The following is a 24,609-nucleotide window of genomic DNA, read 5'->3' as shown; positions in this document are numbered from 1 at the left end:
CGTTGGATCCGATACCCAGTGGGACCTACTGTATACCTTGGCCTCCTCGATTCACCCTCCCCCTTCTGTCCCTTATCTCTAAACGGGGAGCTGGGGAGATGAGAAATTACTGCACATCATTACTGGGGATAAGGAGACAGGTTTGCTGTAGACTGTATCCTGGAGAACCAAAGGCAGGGAAACTACCTCAGGCAAGTCACTTCTCTGTAGCCTCCTCAACTCCAAAGGGGGACTATGAACCGCCCGCCTGGAGAACCAAAGGCAGGGAAACTACCTCAGGCAAGTCACTTCTCTGTAGCCTCCTCAACTCCAAAGGGGGACTATGAACCGCCCGCCTGTAATCCTGATCCTCAACCTTCCCTCCTCCACCCAGAGCCCCGGGTTCTCCCTTACCTGCCTTTCTTTTATTCCGTAGCAGCGTATCCCTGGACACCTAAACATGAGTTTATATTGCCTTTTAGCTCAACAGCGCATAAGCCCTAGGGCGCGGATCTGGGTGTGATTTATTTCCATTTGTATCTCCAGCGCTTTGAACAGTGCCTGGCATTACTGGACACCCGGTGTACGTAGTTGAATAAATGAATGAATCAATATTATATCATGGGATACCTACCTACAGAAAAAGATTAGCAAGCAAACAGGGAGGACTCTAATGGTGGTTTGTCAAAGATCAGTTGCTATTTTGCAAGTTTTTCTATCTATGAGAACATACTGAAGATTGAGGACCTTGAATACCATCCTTGGGGTTTTCCTATTTTGCTTCCTGCTTCCATTCTTGGCCTTTACTGGGGTCTATGAACAAGGAAATAAGTGATAAGTACCTGGCAGCCCAGGCCCATAGACCGCAATAATGACAAAATTCTTCAAAAAACTGGTAGGCGGGGGTGTCGGGAGCCAGTACAGGAGGCCTACTATAAGAGCTGTAAGGGACTGAATATGATTGGCTGTTCATTTAGGTCCACTCACGCGGGAGGTGCATGAGCACTGCGGTGATTGGCGAGGCGGGCTAAGCTGCCGGTGTATATATGCTTGAATGGACTTGTAGAGGGGCGGGCCCGCCGGGAGCCAGGCCGCGCCGCGCCGGCCGGCCTGAGGGGGCCGCAGCCCGGACCATGGCGGCGGCGCAGTTCCGGTTAGGCAGCAGCAGCAGTGGCGGGCGCCGAGGGGCGGCGCGGGGCCCTGGAGGAGGCGGCGGCGCCCGAGCGGGGCAGCGGGAGCTGCGTGCTGTGCTGCACCAGAGGGGGAAGAAGATAAAAAGAAGCCATTAAAGAAGTTTGCCTCCACGCGTGTCGTTCTTGCTGGCGAGAGCGACAAGTGGTGCTGAAACCCGGGAACTCGTGCAGAAGAGACGCGGGGAGTTAGGCAACGATCAGGTAAGGAGTGCACCTATTTCTGTCTAGTGACAGGGAAAGTTCCTCAAGTCCAGGACGAGCGTAGAAAGCTTTCCGGGATGGGAAAAGAGATGGCTGCAAACTTCCTAGGATAAGGACGAGAGTAAAGCTTTCCGGTATGGGAAACGAGATGGCCACATATAAAATGCTGGGGCTACTTTCTGATATCCTTAAAGCAATTGGTACTCCTTTAAAAAATAAAACAGCTTGTTTGTTTATGAGAGAAGTGGGACAAACGGCTCCCTGGCTTTTGGAAAGGAGCAGAGGAGGGAAATCTCCCAAAAGCCAAAAGGTGAGCGAGATGCAAAAGGAGCTTGCAAAAAAGGAGGAAAAGCTAAAGAAGGCTATGGCGCAGCTCAAAATGCAGGGGGAAGTTATGGCGCAGCTGAAATTAAAAGCTAAAGAAGGAGCTATGGCGCAGAAAGAATGAAATGGGTTAAATTGAGGGGTTTGGGAGGATGGGGAAACTGGGTGAAGGACATTAAAGAGGGCACATGATGGAATTAATTAAGGACAGGTAGGACTTGATCGGCTCACAGAAATTTCAAAATGTGGAGGCCTGGGGAAACCAGAGATAAGGGAACAAACAACCTCCCTGTCCTAGTTTTGTGGGATGAGCGTCTTTATGATAATCACCTACAACCGAGAAAGAACTACCACATCATAAAAGAAGTCAGCCATTAAAAGTGTTATCACTAATATCAGTAGAGATGTGAAAAGGATTTGTGGTTCCCTTTCTATAAAGAAGAACCATCTTGGCAATCCTGTTGGAACACTTAGCACCTTTTTTTTTTTCTAAATAATTTCACAGAAAGATCAGTACACCAAGAGCCTGGGGGCGGGGGGAAGCAGGCTCCCCGCTGATGTGCTGCTTGATCACTGGGCCCTGAGAACATAACCAGAGCCAAAAGTAGAGGACACGGGTACCGGGCACCCCCGCCCGCACCTCCTGGGTGTGACAGGCTGGACTTCCTTACAAGACGCTCTTAATGTTAACGCCTTGCTTGAGGGGAAGAGCCACCTTACCTTGAAAATGGCAAGGCCTTAGCTATCTAGTAGGTCCTCTTTAGCATATGAAAGTTCTTTTTGAAACCTCCCTTTTTCCTTACCTCCCCGTCCCCGGCCAACCGTATTTGGGCTGGAAAAGAGGGAACACTGAGGTCCAGTGACTTTTTTTAACCAGGGTAAAAAAGCGTGTAACTTGGCACTCCCTGAATCACACCTCCCTTGCAGAGACAAATGCGGTTGGCTGTTTCTGTGCATTTTTAGCAGAAACCCTAGCGTCCACTTTTCTTCGGAGAAGCCCACATACCAGAAAGTACACCTGGGAACCTCAAGAAGACTTAGGCAAAGAGAGAGAAGCTAATTGTTGCAAACCGTTGCCTCCCAACGCAGCCCCGCCCACATGGCCGAGTCAGAAACACCCACTCTAACTCTGACTTTGCACACCGCGATATTCCCCCGAGGGGGGTGCACCGTTCCTGGAAGTACTGCAATACCAGGTCGATGCGTGGAGTGGACGGAGCAAGCTCCTATTCCATCTCCCTGCTCCAAAAATCCATTTAATATATTGTCCTCGGATAGAGGACGTATCAGATATTAAACTGATAAGAACAGATACTACACTTGATCTTAGCCAAAAGGCCGAGAAGCGATAACGGACGCCGCCGGAGCGCGCCGGCACCCTGCCTCTCGCATGTCTTTATGGTCACGGTGAGAAAAGTCACCCTCAAACGAACTCGCACCTTCTTCCCTTAAACTTGACAGCACGCCATCCTCACAGCTCGTTAGGCATACATGCTTTGTCAGATCATTAACCTGTTTCGGGCTTTCACCCTCTTTACTGTTTTGCTCCCATCGGTCCCGGGGAGAAACAGTCATTTCTAATTTGCATGTCCCGCCCACACGCGCGCCGTTTCCTGGTTTCCTGCCCTCCCACCTCCGAACGGAAATGCACGCCGGTACCCGTAGTCCCGGAGCTCCTTCAGCCCCGTTTCCTAGGAGAAATCCCCCAGCGGGAAAGACGCGAACAGCTCTGTGAGGTTTTTCTTGGCAGCATCTCTCCTCTCTTCTTTTTCAACATCCTCTCCAACGTACAGCTACGTTGAAAGGTTTCTGCCCTGAGCACCCACCCCCCAACATCATCTGACTGCCGAGTCCTGTGTATAGGCATGATGGGGGAGAGAACGTTAGGGTTCCAAGCCTGCGGCCAGAAAGAGGTCTTGAGACGTATTCCGTACCAAAGGGTGGTTTTATTAAAGCACGGGGACAGGGCCCCTGGGCAGAAAGAGCCCCAGCGGGGTCCCGGGGAGGTGTCCCCATTAACATACTTCCAAGTTGGGAGGGCGTCACGGAGAGCGTTAAGTCTCCAAGGAATTTTGGAAGCCAGGTTTCCAGGGCCTCCAGGGGGCTGAGCTGTTGTTGTCATTACCTATTACCGTCTAGCAAAACCCTCGGGGTGAGACCCTTCCGATGTACATCGGTGGGCCATATGCTTGGGGGATGACTGCCAACACGAACCTTGCGGGGTTTAGAAATAAAGAGCCCTTTATGGGTTAAAGTAGACTTACAGGATCCTGGTGGGTGTGGGGAGGGTTTCAGGCGAGGGTTGCCTTCTGCCCTTACCAAAAGGGCAGATTAACATCGATTAACATCGAGGCCAGTGAGTCCCTAAGGGAATGTCACTCTGCCTGTTTCAGGGACTTGCCAACGGGCTACAGGTAGTAGGGAACTTTAATAATTCTTCTTCTGCCTTTGTTTCCCACATCACTCCCCCCCTCCCGCCCCCCGTAAACAGTTTAGACCCATAAATCTTTACGGTTCTGAGGGCGGAAGGTCTCATCTTCTGGGACTTCTTCCTGCTGGACCGGGGCATAGAGACGTCCCTACCTCTGGCTCAGCGTTGGTCAGTCCGGGCTCGTACAGGGAACGGGAGTTACAAAAGGCAGAGGCAGCTGAATCCAAGGGAGACTGCGTGTAGAGATCTCCCGAAGTGGGAAGGCTCCTCCGCCGGCTTGAAGTTCCCGCAGTGAAGGGGCCTCGTCGCCAGCTGGAGAGAGATGGGAGAAAACAGCCAAACGAGATTAGTGTAACCGAAAGAAAAAGCAGCTCGAACAAGAGTCCTCTCGTAGCTGACAAAAATCCTTTGCCAGTCCAGGAATTTAACCAATCACTAGAGGAGAGAGAGGGATTGTTGAAAGCGCCAATGGCAGTACTCACGTCAGGCACCCACACACATCCTGCGATAACCCGGAACGTCCACACGGCGTTTTGTCGTTCTGCTCAGCACACGTTAGTTCAAACACCTAACTGGCATGCTACTTTGTACACCTGTTTTCAATTAGCAATACTCGCGCCTCGGACAAACCTCATTGGCTAAGATACTGCCACTGCGCAAAGCTTGTAAACCTGTTTTAAGCATTTGTGCTGCGTTAGTTTTTTAACAGAGAAATGCCGGGTGGGGTAATCATTTAGGGCCTTCACCGTGTACTTCTTAAGAGCTTCCGTGTGCCAAACGACATCGTCCGGTGCCAAAGAGGGAACGAGAACGGGTGTTCGGCGGTCATACCGATGAGACGCAGACCGTGTCCAGCACTGTTTCTAGTTGGGAAGGTTGCCTGGGATGATGGTGGTTTGCATGCTGGCCAAAACCCACGGCACCGTGGCCTGTCCAGCCTGGGGGAAGCCTTGGACACGAGCTAGACTCTAGTCTAGCCATCGGGTCCTGTGAGGAGACAGTCGTCTGATGCCGGGCTCCTTTAAACGGCAGCCAAAGTATCAAGGCCTGCTCCATTTTGGAGGACCAACTTTTGAATCGGCGTCCTAAAAGGAAGTCCGTGGTCTCTCTGTAGACACCGAGGGAGTCCAGATCTACGGACAGTTTTTCTTAGAGTTTTTGTCACCTCCGTGGCCTCTTCTACCCAAATCAGTAGCCTGGTGTGAATCCTGTATTACCTCCCATGGGTTATTCTGGGGAAGAAAGGCGTCTTCCTTCATTATTAACAAGCCAGGCCTGCGCATTCCTCGGTCTGAACGGGCTGCATGCAGGGACTCCGCTGGAGTGAAGATGGATAAAAGACTCTGCCTCTGTCTGTTCTGTGCTGCCCGCTTCGCCCCCACGGTCCTGTGGGCTGTTTTCCCTCAGATTCTAAGGTCCTATCCCTTGAAGCCCTTTGGGGCGAATTTCAGCTCCTTCCTTGGGCAGGTGTACAGCCTTGAGAAGAGTAATAATTTCAAGGAGGCACCTGGGCGGCCCAGTCGGTCAAGGAGCTTGATCATCTCGGGCCGGGGCTTTTTGATTGGGGACTTAGGGCTTGATAACAATCCCCTTTTCTTCCAAATTGCTCCCAGGGCACGTAGGACCAGGGAAGCATATTCGGAGTCCGTGTACGTACGAACTTGCAAGGCTGGGCAATTGCCAGGCACCAGTGAGCACTGTGGCACACGCACCCAGCTTCTCATGGAACTGCTTCCCGTGTAGACAGGAAACGGTTGCCATCGGTAAACCAACCGTCATCGCTGCCTTCGACAGGGGCATCTTTTAAACCTGGTCGGCCGGAGACCTCGGAACAGCTGCGCTCTCTAGAAGCACGGTGATCGGGTCCGGGCCTAAGGGAAGCTGGGCCGAAAGTCTGACGGGCTTCAAGAATCAGCTCAGGCACATCTATACGCGTAAGCCGGTACGTCGTAAGTCTGCCTCCCAGCGTCCACTGGTGGCCTTTGGGCTCTGAGACACTCGGGACCTGATGTGAAGTCCTCACAGTCAGGGACTGTCCCGTGGGGAGCTTCGAGGCTCCGTTCTACCGGGAGGGCTGTTGTGCGCTTGGCTGACGCCTTGGCTTGCGAGCAACTGGACCTCGGCAGGCGGGGCTTCTAGGAACAACAGGACTAGGAGGGGTGAAACCGTCGAGGAGCCCTTTATGTCTGAGGTCCGGCCCTAACGGTGCCCTAATTATAAGGAATCACTGGCAGGCGGGAGAAGACTTGCCAAGGGACGAGGGTATCCCCAAGGGCACCATCCAACCCAGCCATTATCTCCACAAGCCCACCGTCACCCCTACAGAGTCGGGTACGCTCCGGCTTTTAGGGAACGATTCTGTCATCCCAGCCACATAGAATGGGGTCGAGCTGCTCGCTGAGTTATGCCGTTGTCGGGGACTCGATCTCATTCTCCAGCTGGTTACGTCATCACGGGCCCACGGGATCCCATGACTATCCCCGACAGCACAGAAAGCGCGAGCTTTCCGTCCGTCCCCACGAGCTATCGCCGGACTTTCTCCGACGTTCTCCTCAAGGGGTCTGGCTTAGGGGAACAACAAACATTCAAACACAATCGGATCGAGAATTTACCATCCACAAAGGTGTGCTCCTGAAACGTAATTTTTCTCTCTCTGAAACAGCCCGCCCTTTTCATCAGGGAGGGCCACTGGACGTATCTCAAGCACTTGAAAACAAGTCCGGTTTTAACAAACTTGGCCTAATCGTTCACATACGCTCAGCAAGAATAACGATCGATCATCCAGATCTCTTCGAATCGGCTTGGCTGAAACGTTGATGAGGAGTCCCTAGGTTGAACTTTTAGTAGGCACTCCAGGCCAGGAGCCAGGCCGAGGACTTGCCCTCCGACGTGCCTGTCGTGCCTGTCGATTTGGCCAGATTCCTCTTCACGGGGTCCCCGGGGCATCCCGAGGTTCCCGCACCTGCCAGGACGTGACGTTCTTCCCTCACCACGCGAGGCAGCTGGGAACTCCGTAAGCGAGGTACTTGGCCAAGGTTTCCGAGGGGTTCTACGGCTCCGGGCTCCGTAAAGGCAGCCTTAGTCCCGTAGAGCCGTCTGCCCCTAGCTGAGGCTGTACAGGTTTCTCAGATATGACCTCCCAGTCAAAGCCTTGGTGAAACTACCAATGTCTCCTATGGTCTCCTGTTACAAGGAGACCAGGTCCCCTCGAACTCACGCGAATGGCTACGATTGCCACCGAAGAAAGAACACTTACTGAGGCCTTTTGAAACTTAGAGGGCACAGATGGAGAGAAAAGGGAACCGCTTCCGTCGGTTCACAGGCGAGTCCTTTATCGCGTCTCCGTAAGTCCAGACTGCCGCTTCCAGTCGGCGACGGGAGTAGAATTAGGCACAACCAAGTCAGCTGCCAGAGATTGGGAGCAGGGGACAACAGTCGAAAAGGCCTGCTGCCGCGAGCAACTCCGCAGTCTCACTTTTATTAGATAGAAACAACAGCCAACAGAAGGACCGATGAAGGTCAAACGGTAGTCGGTAGTCTCGTCTTGCAGGTAAGCAAGGAGGAGATCGAGTTTTCAGTTAAACAAGCACATTCAAAGGACTCATCTAACTAACAACGAGCACTTCTGGGAAGAGAAAGGAGCGATATCGGGAAAAGGGAAGCAGGCGGTTTTCGTTCCACCCTGCGCTGACCGGGGCGTTCCCGGGTGCTCAGCTTCCCTGAAGCAGGCGGCGTTCCGCCCTGGGCGGGCCAGGCGATCCCGACTGCCCGGCTTCGGTGAAGGGGCGGCATTCCGCCCTGAGCGAGCCGGGCATCCCCAGCTGCCCAGCTTCACGGTCGTATATCGTCCTTCTCCCCAAAGACCCGTTGCCAGTATACGTTTTTCTTAAGGCCATATCTAAATGTGCTTGGCGACTAGTAAAATCCTCCAGGGGTTACAGTTTAAGTAACAAATTGGTCTGAGGGGCAGCAGCAACAGACCTCTTGGGAGACAGTTTCCTTAACCTGGAAGAGTCCTCATGAGAAAACCAGCCATGTTTCAAACAAGAACCACAGAACTACAAGCATCCTTTTGCACATGCCTCCATCCAGTGGTCGACGACTTCGCCCGCTGTCCTACTCGGAAGAGACCTAGGTGTCCGGTGAATTTATTCCCAGTCATCATCCAAGCAGAACTTCCAGGTCTCGAGTTCCCAAAGACCGAGGAAAAAGCGCTCTCAACAGCCGCCTGCGAACGCCCGGGGACGGACGGACGTGAGATGGACCATCACGTCACGTCATCTCTTTGCTCACAAACTGCAACGGAGACCACAGGAGCTGGTCTGACCTTCAGCGGACCTCGAAACAGGAAGAGTTTCACGTTTCCTGCTGGTCACTTAAAAGACCCATAGATCTTCATGGAACCCACAAACTCAACGGTGCTGAGTTTGTGTTAGAATTTAGTTAGAATTCAACTGTGTTGAATACCAGGGGCTCCTGGGTGGCTCGGTGGGTTAAAGCCTCTGCCTTCAGCTCAGGTCATGATTCCATCAGGAAGGATCCTGAAGGAAGCTCCCCAGAGGCAGCTTCTACCCCAGACGCTGGCCAGCTGTCTGGCCGGCTGGCGGGCTGGAGGGGAGATCAGGAGCATCTGGAGCAGGCGGGGTCGGGGGTCGGGGTGGAGGTGGGGGTGGGCGCACTCCTTTGCTCCCTGACAGCGAGGGGAGAAGGAGCCAGCCCTGGTTCCTGAGGCGCCAAGGATGAGGGCGATGCAGAAGCCAGTCAGGCTCGCCGCACCCAAGGAGTCTCCAGCAGGAGTCTCCAGCAGGAGCGAGGAGACAGGAGAGGCAGAGGGCCGCCAGAGGGCAGAAGAAAAGGTTCCCGGTTCCAGAGCTCATGGGCCCCAACAGAGGAGCAGATGCTGTGTTCTCCCACCAACGAGGGCGACTAGGCAGTCCCCGCCAGGACAGCGAAGACCAGGAGTCTCCCCGAAGCAAGTTTCGGCCGCTGCTCCGGAACATTCCTTCCGGCCCCCGTCCCGAGGGAGACTAACTGCCGTTGGCTCCAGTTACAGCAGTTAACCCGGGAAATGAGCAAGGGAGAAATCTAGTCCCCACATCTACCAGGAGGATGAACAGTGGGAGACAGGAGTCCCCTTGGCGGGGGGCGGGGGGGCCCGCTATGTTTCCTCCAGCCGGCTGGCTTTATCCGGAGGAGGCCTGGCTAGATAATTATCATCCAGTAGGGCAGGAGGGGAGTTTTGCCAGCCGACCCCTTCAGGCAAACACATTCCCCAAAAGGCCCTTAGGTCGGGGATCCTGGTGTAGAACCGTGAAGGTCCCCCTAGGTCCATCTGCCCCATTTCCCGCAGAGGACATCGAACCGATGGATCCCACTGAACTCGTGCATGTTACAAGGGCTCAGTCCTTCCCGAAGTTTTGCAATCCCAATGGTTTTCGGTGGGTTGAAAGGCACCCCAAGGGAGAGTCCTTGGGAACCGAAGACACGAGAAGGTCCATCACCGAGACGATCCGCACCCCCACCCAACCCGACTGCCGGGCACCGTCGTCCCACGCAGGATAGATCCTAGGTCCCTGGTGTCAGAGTGCGCCGGGGCGCCCCCCTAGACACTCTAAGCCCTTCTACTCTGTCTTGTCACTTCTCTGAAAATTTATTGTTTCTTTTTTCTTTTTCTTTTTTTCTTTTTCTGTTCGTTTTGGGTTACGGGGCTATATAAGGCCAAGTTCTAGCCACCCCACAGCGTTCTTCAGCCCTCCGCTTCTCCCGTGTGTATGTGAGATATACACACAAATCCACTTCTGTTTGCTCTTCCCTGGTGAATCTGTCTTTGGTCACAAAGCCCCAGCCACCCCACCCCCACCCCAAGAACCTCGAAGGGGAGAAGGGAAAAGATCTCCCGCTGCCCCACAGATGCTTTCGGGCAGTCAGGGGAATTCAGTGATTGGGAACCTGAATAAATCTTACCCAGGAGAAAGGAAAACCAGAGCCAAGCCAAAGCTGCCCGTCGGTCCCGCAGCAGTTACTCCCGTTAGACAGGGTAGGGGACGTGTTTGGTCCATTCCGTTGTTCGGACAACGTTCTTCTTTGTTGTCTCCGTTCCCACGTGACCCACCACCGGGTGGGCCTCGCTCCCGTCTTGACTCCCCACGGTCCCAGAGCGGCCGGGCCCCACGCTGATGTCGCAAAGGAAGGACATCTCGCTGAGGCTGGACTCGGGAAGGCCTGGGGAAGGGGAGCTCTCAAGCCCACAGCACTCCTGCCTAACCAGCAGGAAGGAAGATAAACATTATTCTGACAAGGGAGAACCTTCTGGAGCAGGGAGGTCATCGCTTGCCCGTAAGGAAAAGGAGGCTAGAGCCCCTCTTGCCCCAGCAGCAAGCACTAACCACCGCCCGCCTTTGAATGGGAAACTGCCACAACCTCAAAGTCTTGCTCTTCTCCCGGGAACTTGTGTTCAAAGCAAGCATCCCCAATATCCTCCGTGAATCGAAATCGAAGCTGACTTTCCAGTGACGACGGCAGGAAGGAAGGAAGGAAGGAAGGAAGTACAAAAACCAAACAAACCAAAAAACGTGACCTCCCCTTGGCCTCTTCAGACTTGCTGGTGGCTCCCCGTAGCTTGCACGTCCCTGACTGCGAGGCCTCCGCCATCCCCGAACAGACTCATCTGGCCAGTAAAATCACTGGCTGTTCTCTTTCTAAGGCGGCCGCCCTCGCGGGAAACTGTCCACGGCCCACCGGAGACCACCCCGGCCTAGCTGTGAGCGGCGGGGCCGGCTTCCGCGGCCGCTTCTCCTTCTCTCAAAACCGGAGACACGCCGCGGGGTCTCAGCGACCTTACTTTCCGTGCGTCTGGACACCGTCTGCTGGGTCGTCAGCCCAGGCGTTATTTCTGCCTGACTGCCTGCCTGCCCTTATTCCTCCCTCCGCGGCTACGACCAAAACGTCTACAAGGACCTGCAAATGGAGGAAGGAAGCAATCTCCCAGAGGGGAGAGGGACGCCGCGGTCTCGGAACAGGTCGTGCCGCGGCACCCACCGTCCTCCCGTTTTCTCTTTGCCGTAACAAAGAAGTACCCAGTCCTCCTTCCTGAAGGCAGACCCCCCCAGCATGGGAGACCCCATCCCCGCGGGCTCCACGTTGCCTTTGTGGAATGCAGTGGAGAACACGGCCAGAGGAACCCGTGTCGGTGGGACCCATTGGCGGAGGGACAGCTCCCACCGCAGGTCTGCAAATGACGCTATCCCCGATGAATGTTCTCTGACTCCCGAATCTGCAGTTCAGCAAGGGTCACCAAAATATGTCTTCGACTGTTAACATTTTGACAAGGCAAGCGCAAGGAGAACCGGAAGGAGTGGTGAGCCAGACCTGCTCGGGATGGGTCGGAGGTCCGGACGCAGTATCCCACAGGCCGGCCGGGTGGGACAGCCGATGAGCAGTCACCCTGGCAGCTCACTTGGAATGTGTCCCAGGATGCAGGTATTTAGACGTGGAGAACCTGGAAAGGACGAAACAACGGAACATGTAGGGGTGCTACGTTACCATTCCGACCATTACCCACGATGCTTTATTCTTACCTTTCCTTTAAGGGCATCTTGATGGCCGGTAGCGAACGTTGACGGTGCCTAGTTTTCCCTGGCCTACGGAGAGCTGGGGCGAGCCACATGAGCCCGGTGGGTACGCTTTCGGCCAGCTACGTTCGGAGGCACAGGTGGCCCCAAGGATGTGGTAAGGGGACAGAGGGTACCTGCAGGGAATTTAATCTCCGTCAGGAGGGATGGGAGGACATTGGGGAATTGGGGGTGGGGTGGGGGTGAAAGGACACGGAAAGGTGGTACCGAAGGGCTGAGGAAGGTCGGGGGAGGGAAGAAGGTGATGGGCCAGTGTGATAGGGGATGTGGACAGGGCTGTAGCCATTCATTGGTCATTGACCAGGTCAAGAGTCAGAGAACTCTGACAGAGGCCAGGTAGCCAGGCAAACGACACTGTGTTGAAATCACCGGGAAGGACACGAATGTCTCAGGCAGATGACAGGAGCAAGAAAAGGCAGCGGGCTATAAGGGACAATAATGTGGAAACCCCAAAGCCAAGGGTCTAAGAGGCAGAGAAAAAGAACTGCGACCAAGAGAGAAAGAGAGAGAGAGAGAGAGAGTAGGAAGATATATCTTCCAAAGAAAGCAAAAATAAAAGAAAAAAAAAAAAAAGCACCCTGCATAAAAGACAGAAGCAATAAAAGACCTAAAATGAGGTTGGAGAAAACCAGACCAGGACGGAAGTTACAAAAACAAAACCAGAACAAGTAAAGGGGGGAAAAAAGGCACTTTTACAGTACTGTAGCCTTAGGAAAAAAAGAAAACAAAAAGAGCAAGAAACAAAACCACACAAGCACCAAGAAAAAAAAAAGCAGACAAATGAGATACAAAAAAACCTACCACACTAAACACCTCTTTTTTTTCAACCAACTTCGTGGGGAAGGTGCACCGTTCCTGGAAGTACTGCAATACCAGGTCGATGCGTGGAGTGGACGGAGCAAGCTCCTATTCCAACTCCCTGCTCCAAAAACCCATTTAATATATTGTCCTCGGATAGAGGACGTATCAGATATTAAACTGATAAGAACAGATACTACACTTGATCTTAGCCAAAAGGCCGAGAAGCGATACCTCGGCACCGCCCGCGCCCCGCCACCGTCCTCCCATCTGCCATATTCAACTCACGGTGACAGCCCAGACCCTCACTCCTCGCCCGACTGCCTCTGCGCCGTCCACGGTCCCACCCACCTCCCCAGACGCTTTTGGGCAGGAGGCTTCCTTCTCCTCCCTCCCAACCAGAAATCCCGTATCCCTGGCGGCCGCGACTCTCCCTCGCCCAGCAGCCTCTCCGAATCTGCATGGCCCGCCTTCAGCGGCCCGAGGAGGCGCGGCCGCCGCGGCCCGGCTCCGCCCTCCCGTCCGCCGCCGCGAGCCTCCAGCCCCGAGCCCCGAGCCGCAACCCGCCGAGCGCGCGTCCCGCACCGAGACGCGGGGCGAGGGGCGGCGGCCGTGGAGGGACGGCTGACGCGGCCGCCGCTCTGGGGGCTCCCGGGAGCCCGTGAAGGCCAGATCTTACTTTGGGTCCCTTTTCGCCGCCCCGCCCCCAGCACGGACCGCGCACTCCACCCGCGCTTCGGTGCCTGAGGTCTGGCCTCCCGCACGCTCAGCCGCTGCTCGGCGCGTCGCGACGGCGACGGCTCTTCAGCCCGCACCCCCACGCCCTCCCCGCTCGCCACGGCTCCGCTCGCGTCCGTGTCCTCCGGCCAGGGCCCGGCCGGTTGCGACCCCACAACGGGATGTCCCGGATGACACCCGTGGAACGGAACAATTCCCGCTGCCTCGGCGTCACTGCGGCGCGGCGACTTTGCTCGGAGCGACACGCACGGACCCCAGTACCTGCCAACTGCGCTCTGCGGAGGCCGACCCCGTGCCCCGGTGCCCTCAGCGTGCGTGCGGCGGCGGCGTCGTGATCCCCGCCACTCTCGCCGCCAGAGTGCCTAGAATTCCGGCGGACCTTCTCGGGCGCCACCTCCCTCCCCAGACTCGCCAGCAACTCCGCGTGGCCACGGAGTTCGGATGGCGGGCGGGGGCGGGGGGCGCGAGGGAACGACCTTTCCTTGTGGGTGGTGAAAAGGGTACCTCGGCGCCGTTTGGATGTGCGCCTCTCCAGTCGGGCCGAGTGTCTTCTGCCTGTGAGCCCCACGTTGCTGTGCTCTCGGAACGCTCTGTTCAGGCACTTTGGCCCCTTTCTGACTAGGTGAACTGGTGGCGCTTGGATCTGTCATTTACATCTTAACAGGGCTGGCCGTCCGTCTGTCCTCTAAGCCTTGGATATTTCCTTCTGTGCGAGAGCGGTCTTTGGGCCTCGCTGATGATTAAGGTGCTTAAGGTGCCACAGAAAGTTATGGGGTGGGCGGGGGGGGGGGGGTCCGGCTTTGATCTCCAGGTCCTGGATTTGAGCCCCACGTTGTGAGTAGAGATTGCTAAATAAATACGCTTACAGAAAGTCGTTTTTCAGTTCATGTTCTTCATCCGTTTTTTAATTTTAAAGAATTTATTTATTTATTTGACACAGAGATCACAAGTAGGCAGAGAGGCAGGCAGAGAGAGGAGGCAGCAGCCTCCTTGACAAACAGAGAGCCTGATGCTGGGCTCCATCCGAGAACCCTGGGTTCATGACCTGAGCCGAAGGCAGAGGCTTTAACCCACTGAGCCACCCAGGCGCCCCCTCATCCGTTTTTTGTTTGTTTTTTAAAGTTTTTGGATGTTGAGTGGAAGTTAGAAAGGACTTCACCATGACCTTAAAAATGATTTCCTCAATCCTCCCTCAGGTCTTTTTCTTCTTCTTTCTCCACAGCGAAATCTTTAGCCCTTTGGTGTCTGCTCTGCAGAACAGTGTAATCCAGTGAATTTTTCCTTCACAATTTGAGATGACCCCTTGGATCCTAAACTGGCACCACGCGTATATTTTTGTAACATTCCTGGTTTTTTCCTCTCTTTCCTTTTTTTTTTTTTTTTTTTTTCAAATTTTATTTATTTATTTGACAGAGAGATCACAAGTAGGCAGAGAGGCAGACTTAGAGGCAGGCAGGGGAAAGGGGGAAGCAGGCCCCCCACAGAGCGGAGAGCCCAACGTGGGGCTTGATTCCAGGACCCCGAGATCATGACCGGCGCCAAAGGCACAGGCTCAACCCACTGAGCCACCCAGGTGCCCCGTTTTTTCTTTCTTTTTCTTTTCTTTCTTTCCTTCTTAATATCTTTTTTTTTTTTTAAGATTTTATTTATTTTATTTGACAGACGGAGATTACAAGTAGGCAGAGAGGCAGGCAGAGAGAGAGAGAGAAAGGAGGAAACAGGCTCCCTGCTGAGCAGAGAGCCCGATGCGGGACTCGATCCCAGGACCCTGAGATCATGACCTGAGCCGAAGGCAGCGGCTTAACCCACTGGGCCACCCGGGCGCCCCCTTAATATCTTTTTTTTATAAAAATATTTTTAAAAGATATTTATTTATTTATTTATTTATTTTACAGAGAGATCACAAGTAGGCCGAGAGGCAGGCACAGAGAGAGGCATTAACACACTGAGCCACCCAGGCGCCCCATTTTTTGGAAAAATTTTTTAAAAATTTTATTCATTTATTTCACACACAGAGCGAGCAAGCACAAGCAGGGGTAGCTGCAGGCAGAGCAGAGGGAGGGGGAGAAGCAGGGTCTCCGCTGAGCAGAGAAGCCGATGCGGGGCTCCTTCCCTGGACCCTGGGATCACGAACCCAGTTCAAATAATCTCTCAGGTGCTCTACCGACCAAGCCAGCCAGCCACCACCACCACCCCTTGGATTTTTCTTTAAAAAGTGCAGAGCAAAAAAAAAAAAAAAAAAAAAAAAAAAAAGTGCAGGGGGCACCTGGGTGGCTCAGTCGGTTCAGTGTGGGACTCTTGATTTTGACTCAGGCCTTGATCTCAGGGTCCTGAGATGGAGAGGACCAGCGTGGGTCTGCTTGAGATCCTCTCCCTCTGCCTCTCTCCTTACTCACGTGTGCATATGGGCTCCCTCTCTCTTAAAAAACAAAATCTAAAAAAACAAACCAGAGCAGAGGTTCTTGGCTGGCCATCAGTAGAACAGGCGACTCTTGAGCTCAGGGTCATGAGTTCAAGCCCTACATTGGGCCAAGAGCTTAATTAAAAAAAGAAGAAGAACAACAACAACAGCAGCAGCACATGGACCTGACCACCTTCAATTCTCTGAGTCCATGGGATTGACCCATGTCATCCATGCAGATGATGGTTGGGCACCTATCAGGGAGCCCAGCACTGAGAAGTGACTGTGATCTCATTCCTGCCCTCTAGGCATTCATGGTGGGGGGGCTGGGGGGCTGCCGGGTCACTCCTATGGAGACTCCTTCTCAAGAGAATGGATGCCCCTTCGTGGAGCGGCAGGCACTATAGTGTGGATGGACTCTCGGACAGAGCAGGGCTCCTGGGGATAAACCTCTTGTCTTTTCTCACCTGGGGAAACAGGTCTGCCCAGCAGGACATAAACTGCCAGCCACTGAGCTGGGGTCCGGGTCCCAGTGCATGGGACTCTAGGCCTCCTGCCATCACCACGGGCTCTGGCTCAACCAACAGACCTTTACCACTTGGGACACCACCCACCAGGGCATTGCTTGGTCCTGGGAGTAGAGAGAAGCCAGATGCCCTTCCTTTCTCCTCCCTGACCCCAAGCAGGGATCATCTGGCTCAGGACCCGGATAAGACATTTGCCCAAATGGCCAGAACCCCAGGTTTCCATGCACAGGGGACCGTGAGAGGTGAACACACAGCTGTGGCTCCCACCTGGCCATGATTCCCTTGAGGCCCAAGGCCTCTCCCATGGGGCTCAGTGTCCCTAACGGGAGCACATGATATCTAGTCAATAAATCAGAAGGCTGGGTGGAACACAAAGCCAGCTGAAGCAGGAAGGGCTGCCTGACACCTCAGGGGGGCTTAAAGACACAATTTCAGGGCACGTCGACAGGAGGGGGCAAGCGGGACACTGCAGTCTGAGGCAACAGTGGCTGGGGCGGAGGGCAATTAGGGAAGGAGGGGATGGTTGGATCCGGCTGACCTGCCCCGCCACCTGGAAGTTAGGATCTGGGCCTCGGAGTGTCCCAGGGGACGCTTGCTTCTGATGGGCAATACTACCATAATTGCCCCCTCACACCCCCCCCCCCCCGCTCCCCGTGTCCCTTCCTTCACAGACTCATTCATATCCTCAACTCGGCCAGCAGGTTCACCTTTCAACAGGAAGCCCCCACCCCCACCGCAGTCTGGCTGGAACCCTCCTTATTACATCAGACTCTGATCCAATGGAAGGGAGGATCACAGAAGGTCCCCTGGGATCTGTCAGGTGCCCTTACCCCAGGCCCTCCACTCACCACCCTAAACACACCAACCCAGTCTCCTCCCCTTGCCCTCAAGCCCTTTTAGAATTGGCCTAGGAGCCACCTAGCTCTCCCTGGAAAGCGTCATTATGTAAGCTATAGATCTTTTTCATAGCCTCGTGGTTGGTGGGGGGGCTTCAGTCTGCACCTCTAAAACAAATTTGGACAACGAGTTTGGGGAAGGAAGCAGGGCAAGGTGGCTCCGTCTCATGGGCTCTCAACAGATTCTGGGGTATGAGTCCAAAGGCCTCTCGACTGGACTGGGTGGTCTCCTGAATCAAGACCGGGGAATCCCTCATTTCCTCATCGGTACACTGTCCTGAGTGCCTAGTGTGTGCCGAACACAAAGCCAGTCCCGGGACTGTGGGGAAGGGACCTGTGCCTGGAGCCCGTCCAACACTGTCATGGTCACAGGGAATGCCTGGTTCAGAAGCTGACTCAGGGGCATCTTCCCAGATGCTCCCAGGAGTGCTTCCAGCCCATGGCCTTGGAGGTCCACCAGCCTCCGCCCCGGCCCCCGAGACTGGAATTCCATTGCCCTATAGCGGTCCTGGGGCATGCGTCTGATTGAAACGAGAAACCCCAGAGATTCTGGGGGACCGCCAGAATGGATAAACAGCGGCCACAGATCTGGAAGAACAAATTTTCCTTCCCTCCCGGGGAAGCCCTTTGTACCCACAACCTCAGTGGCCTGTTCTTTGTTCCGGAAGGTTAAGGGGGCGCGCAGAGCCAGTGGAGAGCTTCCTGAAGGAGCCAGATTGGAGTCCTCTAGATTGGAGGTCGGGTCACACGTGCAAGGACGTTACCTAGGTCTACCAAAAACTGCTCCTCCGAACCCTTGGCCCCAGCCCACCTCAAGGGCAGAAGGGGCCCAGGAGGACCTCGCGGTGCAACGGTAGCGCGTCTGAGTCCAGAAGGGGACCAGGAGAAAGCAGGGAAAGCACTTGGAGAAGAGGCAGCAAACACGTGGAGAAACCGATCCTGATGGCCACCAGCACACAGATCAACCAAGGGCGGTACCACAGGGCAGGAAGGTCAGGCTCTGCACACTCGGGCCACAGTAGCTACACGTCGCTGCCCCAAATCTGTGCTACAGAAAACACCCGCGTGCCAGGACCCTAGGTGGGAAATGAAACGTCACTGAGATGAACAAACTCAAAAAGAGGGGTGCCTGGGTGGCTCAGTGGGTTAAGCCGCTGCCTTCGGCTCAGGTCCTGATCCCAGGATCCTGGGATGGAGTCCCGCATGGGGCTCTCTGCTCCGGGACGGAGCCTGCTTCCCCCACCCCTCTCTGCCTGCCTCTCTGCCTACTTGTGCTCCCTGTCTATCACTAAAAATAATAATAATAATAATAATAATAATTAAAAAAATAAACTGATAAGAACAGATACCACACTTAGCCAAGAGGTCCAGAAGTGATGCCGGCCGCCCTGTCCTCGCCGCCACCGTCGCGCCGCCATCCGTACTGCACTCCCCGGGAGCCGAGTCACCCTCTGTCGGCACTCCTGGCTCACTCTCCCCGGGCGGGACGCTCCACACGCGGTTTCGGTTGCAGTGATCCCCCGCATCCCTGGTGAGTTTTCACATCCCCTGCCGCTCCCTCGCCCTCTTCCCTAGACGATGACCTGCTGTTTGCACGCCCCGCCCCATCCCCCGACCCAAGCGAAAGGGCGGGGAACCTGTGCGGGTGCCTGTGTCCGGTAGCCGGACTCCGCCCTAAGCACCTCCTCTCCAGCCTTCCGCGACCGAGACACCTACCCCGCCAACCGCTCCCCGGCCGCCGTCTGGTTTTGTGCTCGGTGGGTGCCCCGCAAAGCCTGCACTTAGCCGGAAGGACCGTGAGACCAGCACCGCAACCTCATGGACTCCTCAGGGGCCGTGGCCCTGCGGGGAAAGAACCCTGATGGCACCGCCCTCGCGCGCGCTGGACGCACCTGCCCTGCAAGGCTTCGCTCTCCCGCGTTGGGCCCTGGGTACCCCGGAGCGAGCTGAAGTTCTTCTCACCCTCACTTCCCAGCTGGGATCCCCGAGACCCGAGAGGTTAAGAAACGGGTCCGGTGACCCGCTGCCCTCCGCCTGTCCCCAGAAACGGGCCGCGTCTGGAGCGCAGGCCCCGCCCGCTGCAGGAGTCTGTGGGAGGGAACCCTGAGAACCCGACCTGCACCTGGGAGGGCAACGAGGGCGGCAGGTTCCCACGCATCTGCGTGGGCAGAGGGGACGCGGGTAACACGATGGCGATATTTGTGCTCACGGCCCAGCGCGGCCCTAGCTCTGGGTTCTGTGACTCTCACCCGGCCTGGGGTTGCCCCCCTCTCCCTTGGCGGAGAGGACGATCTCTCTTGCACTCGTCCTCAGGAAGTGCTCGGGTGAGCCTCGGACGCCCTCTGTGGAAATGCCCAGCAGGAGTAGCCAACCCTCCGGGAGAGACAGTAATTGGGCCAGTCACTTTTCCCAACCCGCATCTCCTCTCTGAATGCCTGGTCCTAATAACACCTAATGTGGGGCCTGTTTCGTGCCTCCTGTTTTCCCGCCCCCACCAGAGAGGCGCCCCTCTCTGCCCCCAGCCTGGTTTTAACTTTCTCCTGTGGCTGGCACCAGCACGAAGAAGATAGGTCCCCCAGGCACTTGGTCCCCGGATGGCCTCCTATCCCACACCTGCCCCTGGCCCTCCACCCCAGCACTCTCCAGGCCCTGGAAATCCAACCTGGACTGCGTTTTATGACTTTCTGGAGCTAGAGCCATGCCCAGCTCCTAAGCATCTCTAGAAGGGATGAGTGAAGGGTGAGGCTCAAACCAGGTCAGCCATCAACCCCGCTTACCCAGCCCCTGGTGCAGGCTTCTGGTGAGGGCTCTTGCCGCCTCACCCACACAAGACCCCTCTGCTTGGTTCCGGGGTCTTCAGGAGTCACCGGATGGGTTCCCATGTATTTTGACCTGAAGGCGCTTGCACTGCCTCTCCTGGGAAAGACGCTTTCTTCGCCTTCTAGTGCACGCATTGGCCTCTTGCGCGTTCACGGACTCCAGGGCATCCGGAGAACCCAGAGCCGTGGGCCGTGCCCCAGAGCCCATACAGGTCCACACCCACAGAACGGGGTGTCACCCTCACCAAGAGCCATGTGCCTCCGCCAAGGTGTCGCACCCTCGTGGTGGTCCCTGCTATTCTCACTGGAGCCAAAGATCTGGGGCGGGGACTGAGCGGTCTCCAGCAACATGTTTTTGGAGCCTGGCGTACCTAGTAGCTCAGCAGACTCTTGGATTTTTGCCGAACTCACAGGTGATCAATTCTATCTCGGGACCGTTGTCCTACGCATTTCTCTCTTTGTCCGTCTTCGCTCATGTGTATGTGTATGTGAAAAGCCACACTGATGATCCTTCCCCTGAACTGCATGACCTTTACTCATGTTTTATCCAGTCGGTTTTCCTCTTTCCTTTTTCTTTCTGATCCCTTTCCGGGATCTCCTGTGTAATTTGGAGATGAACCCCGCCTCTGGTGGGCTGGCAAATATTTGTTCCCAGTTTTGTTCGTCCTTTTCTTCCTCCCTTCTTCCCTCCCTCCCTTCCTTTCCTTCTGTTTCTCTCCTTTTCTCTTCCTTCCTTCTTTCCATTGGACAGACACGAGCATTACATAGTCCAATGTTTGGTAAAGTTGCCCACTGGGGTGTGAGTCCTAGGTGGCAGTTGGGTCCTCTGGGAAGATGTTGCTGGACAGAGTGAGGAGCACAGGAGGTTCTTTGCGGGGGAGGGATGCGGGGGTGGCTAACGCTTTGAAAGAAGGAGGGAGGAGGCAGGTGTGGGCTGGGAGAGCCTCAAGCCCCATAGCTACTGACAAAGGCAGAGCCCTTAACGACCGACTAGAAGAGCCCCACATCCCCTCGGTAGAAATGGCCCGGCTCCAGTACCCCCACTGAGCTCAGGACCGAGGGCCCCCGAAGGATGCTGGCCGGTATGGGACCTCCACGGCCACCCTTATGGGCTTCCCCCATTCCCACGCCCACTGTGCCGGGTCTGCGGTAGCCAACAAAGGCGGGTGGGGTCATTGGGTCTGTCGGCTGCCCAGTGTCTCCTCCATCCTGATACCCCACGTTTATCTCAGGATGGCCTGCCGCTGCTGGGAGCCTGTCCTGCCCAGTATCCGTGGTCCCCAGGGAAACAGCCGTCTCCCCAAATGCCCAGCAGTGTTCCAGGAGCTGCTTTTCAGAAGGCAAAGTCTCTGGCATCGGTGGCCTGGCGGCCTGCTCCAGAACCCGCAGGTAGAGCCCGCAGGTAGAACCCGCGCTGTGATCCTTCCCTGCCGGGGCTCCCATCAACTCCAACATGTCTTTCCTTCAAGGACATGTCACTGTCATCAGCACAATGGGGTCTGCCAGATCCTGTGGCCCAAACCACAGAGCTGCCCCCACTGCCCTGCTCCCCTCAAAGGGCTTGAGAGCCCTCTTCGGCTACAGGCCAGCCTGAGCTGAGGGTCTTCCCAGTCACCCAGTGTGTGAGCCCAGATGGGGTGTCTAGCTGTGTGGAATGTGTCCCTTCCAGAACGCGAGCTGGGCCCTGGGCTTCCTTCTCTCTCAGTAGACGCCGGTATAAAGAGGAAGCAGTTTTCTGGGCTTTGGAGGGGATGTCCCTGGGCTGGACGACAACAGGACCTCCTGAACATCGTGCTGTTTTACTGTAGGGTTTACCTCCCTCTGTAGTCAGGGGTGGGGTGGGGTGGGGTGGCCAGGGGAGTGTGCGGGTCTCTTGATGGCCTCTGAGACACCTGCCCCCTCCACTCCCCCAGCTTATCCTACCTGATCAGGTGGATGCAGCAGGGGAATGGATCCACCCTAGGGCCCGTGCCAGGACCAGGTAGCCCAGGCCACGGGTGGTGGTGGGGTTGGATGTGCCCCGGGGGCCAGATGTCTGCCTATATCTGTGTTTCTCTCTCCCCACTCCCCCGACCCGGAGACTATCCTTTGTCCATTTTGTGTTGCCTGTTCAACTGTTTGGTATCAGCTCCTAGGATATCTCATTAAATCAGTGGATAGGAGAGTCCAAGCAGATGCCTTGCATCAGTCAGTTGAGGGAACCCTCTGGTGGCAAAGGAGTGTGCACAACTCATGAGAAGAAATCCATTGCAAGGTCTGTAGAAATCTCAGGTCAGGAAACCATCCTGGACCCGCGCCTATTTCTTCCTTCATTTTCTCTACTGGAGACTGTAAGTTTTCTTGGGCTGGAGGCCTGTTGGTCTGGGGGTAGGAGTCACTCCTGTCATCGGGTCTTGGCACATAGAAAGCATTCAATAAATATGTCCGTTCCTTCTTTCTTTCTTTTTTTAAGATTTCATTTATTTATCTGAGAGACATACACATAGCTAGAAAGGGAATACAAGTGAGTAGAGTGGGAGAGGGAGATAAGATTCACACCTAGCAAGGAGCCTGATGCAGGGCTTGATCCCAGGGCCCCAGGATTATGACCTGAGTGGAATGCAGACGCTTAAGGACTGTGCCACCCAAGTGCCCCTCATCAAGTATTTCTTGAACTGTGGACAAACCTTAAGCTGTAACTCCTCCCCCCACCCTCCGTCATTGTCATCACCACGTCATCACACCCCCACCGGTGGTACCTAATTTAGTGTTCCAATCCCAAACTAGCTCAAACCAGTCAGGACCTGGGGAGAAGGAAAAGAAATGAGTACGATCTCCAGAAGAAACTTTTTGCCTCCGGAACTCTTGTCTATACATCACACTTAGAAAAGAAGGTCGACAGGCCAAAATAAACTACTTAAAAGCCACAGAGTTAAGTTGCCCAGATGAACACCTAACAGGAGGAGGAATTCCTGTAAGAAAACCCTTTTCATAAAACCTTTTCTCAGAGAAAATAAAGTATTCATGCAACTAGAGAAGAAAAACTATTAAACCTGCCATTAGTTACCAGAATATTTACCCCCGAAGGGGGTGCACCGTTCCTGGAAGTACTGCAATACCAGGTCGATGCGTGGAGTGGACGGAGCAAGCTCCTATTCCATCTCCCTGCTCCAAAAATCCATTTAATATATTGTCCTCGGATAGAGGACGTATCAGATATTAAACTGATAAGAACAGATACTACACTTGATCTTAGCCAAAAGGCCGAGAAGCGATACCGCACACTCGTCCCTCGCGGTCACCGCCAAGTCGCCATCCATATTGCACTCACGGCGAGCCGCGGCGCGCACGGCCCACGCCTCGCTTCCCTCCCCTCGCCGACAGCGCTATGGCGGCCATCGCTCAGGACGCTCGGCCGCACACGTGTCCATTCTCTACACCTGAACACAGAAATGGTGCTTCTGTCGTCGCTTTGTCGCTCGCGCCGATCGCCATTTCTAATTTGAATGCCCCGCCCCTTCCGCGCACGGAGGCGTGGCCGCGCCGGAGAGGAACCCCGGTGGAAGCAGAGCTGTTTGCTGGGAAGCGCTTGCTGGCGTGAGGGGAAGACCCAGAGAAGTGGGGATGTCCCCGGGGAGGACGGGGGCTGGGGCAGAGTGGTCCGAGTTTCCGCGAAACTCGTCGGAGCATCACCTTAGGACCCTGCTGGGAGATTACTGGGTCCCCGCGGCTGGGAACCAGCGGAGAAGCGCGGGGCTGTGGCCACCTGGGAAGGGCTCCAGAGACAAGGCGGGGCCCCGAGACTGGGCCCTGATACTGTGGCCACCCTGCCCTGTCCGCAGAGCCCTTGGGCACACTCCCTAACCTCCTGAGCCTCAGTTTCCCCAGTGGAGAAGTGGTCGCCTTCAGACCTCCTTGATGGGATTTAGGGAAAGCAGACGTAGTTAATGAGGTGACCTTGGTGTCAGTCGCTGAGAATATGGGTTCTGGGTTAGGGTTAGAGTTAGATGGAGCAAGGGGCACGATAAAAGACAAACGTTCCTTGATAGGGCTCACACCTGGGCTCAGTGCTTTCTTCATCTCAGACTTGGCAAGTTTGCCTACGCATGGGGCAGTTGAGGCAGACAGGTGAAGCAATGTGCCCGAGACCATGGGCTCCGTGGAAGAGGCTGGATGGGCCTGGGAAACCGAGAGTGCAGGGCCTAGAAAGGGCACCAAAGAGACGTGACGCTTGTGTGTCCAGCCCATGAGGAGATGGAAGTGTTGCCCAGAGTGACACAGGAGTCCTTCCCGTAGACAGGCTGTAAGCCACGACCCGTGCAGGCCCTGAGAGCGTTGGCTCCGATACCCGGTGGGACCTACTGTATACCTTGGCCTCCTCGATTCACCCTCCCCCTTCTGTCCCTTATCTCTAAACGGGGAGCTGGGGAGATGAGAAATTACTGCACATCATTACTGGGGATAAGGAGACAGGTTTGCTGTAGACTGTATCCTGGAGAACCAAAGGCAGGGAAACTAGCTCGGGCAAGTCACTTCTCTGTAGCCTCCTCATCTCCAAAGGGAGACTGTGATCCTGGCCTATAATCCTGACCTTCATCTTCCCTCCTCCACCCAGTGCCCTGGGTTCTCCCTTACCTCCCCTCCTTTCTTTCTTTCTTTCTTTTTTTTTTTTTTTTAAAGATTTTATTTATT

General features: G+C 55.2%; 1 protein-coding gene, 1 long non-coding RNA gene, 3 other non-coding genes and 1 pseudogene across 6 annotated transcripts; all 6 read right to left on the bottom strand.

Moving 5' to 3' along the window:
• Window positions 1-2,856: 2,856 nt before the first annotated feature.
• LOC131817291 (U2 spliceosomal RNA) lies at window positions 2,857-3,047 on the bottom strand. Its single transcript, XR_009348474.1, has one exon. It is a non-coding gene; the product is annotated as a U2 spliceosomal RNA (small nuclear RNA).
• Window positions 3,048-3,623: 576 nt separating this feature from the next.
• LOC131816707 (uncharacterized) lies at window positions 3,624-16,256 on the bottom strand. Its single transcript, XM_059149643.1, has 5 exons — window positions 16,164-16,256; window positions 12,909-13,657; window positions 11,706-11,875; window positions 11,497-11,626; window positions 3,624-4,440 (listed from the first exon to the last, which is right to left on the bottom strand). Exons 1-3 carry the CDS (start codon window positions 16,254-16,256, stop codon window positions 11,713-11,715), a joined length of 1,005 nt encoding a protein of 334 aa, XP_059005626.1. The 3' UTR covers window positions 3,624-4,440; window positions 11,497-11,626; window positions 11,706-11,712.
• Window positions 4,722-4,792, bottom strand: LOC131817130 (U4 spliceosomal RNA; annotated as a pseudogene).
• LOC131817293 (U2 spliceosomal RNA) lies at window positions 12,599-12,789 on the bottom strand. The gene has a single exon (XR_009348476.1). It is a non-coding gene; the product is annotated as a U2 spliceosomal RNA (small nuclear RNA).
• Window positions 16,257-21,339: 5,083 nt separating the features above from the next.
• LOC131816771 (uncharacterized) lies at window positions 21,340-23,419 on the bottom strand. 2 transcript variants are annotated; one of them, XR_009348175.1, is made up of 3 exons: window positions 22,997-23,419; window positions 22,677-22,721; window positions 21,340-22,424 (listed from the first exon to the last, which is right to left on the bottom strand). It is a non-coding gene; the product is annotated as an uncharacterized LOC131816771 (long non-coding RNA). The 2 variants fall into 2 exon arrangements; XR_009348176.1 differs by having other exon boundaries at window positions 21,340-22,330.
• On the bottom strand, window positions 23,003-23,193 carry LOC131817289 (U2 spliceosomal RNA). Its single transcript, XR_009348472.1, has one exon. It is a non-coding gene; the product is annotated as a U2 spliceosomal RNA (small nuclear RNA).
• Window positions 23,420-24,609: the final 1,190 nt, after the last annotated feature.

This window comes from Mustela lutreola, chromosome 15, assembly GCF_030435805.1.
Source record: "Mustela lutreola isolate mMusLut2 chromosome 15, mMusLut2.pri, whole genome shotgun sequence".
Taxonomy (NCBI): Eukaryota; Metazoa; Chordata; class Mammalia; order Carnivora; family Mustelidae; genus Mustela; species Mustela lutreola.
This window is presented reverse-complemented; position numbering and strand designations above follow the sequence as displayed.

Bases quoted from the DNA above. Each gene is read 5' to 3' on its own strand.
- LOC131816707 (XM_059149643.1), bottom strand. From the start codon at position 16,256: ATGGCAGGAGGCCTAGAGTCCCATGCACTGGGACCCGGACCCCAGCTC. The intron at 13,658-16,163 runs GTGAGAAAAGAC...CCGGAATTCTAG, and splicing joins GGGCAGACCTGTTTCCCCAG to GCACTCTGGCGGCGAGAGTG. The intron at 11,876-12,908 runs GTGGGTGGGACC...AATTCCCTGCAG, and splicing joins GCCCAAAAGCGTCTGGGGAG to GTACCCTCTGTCCCCTTACC.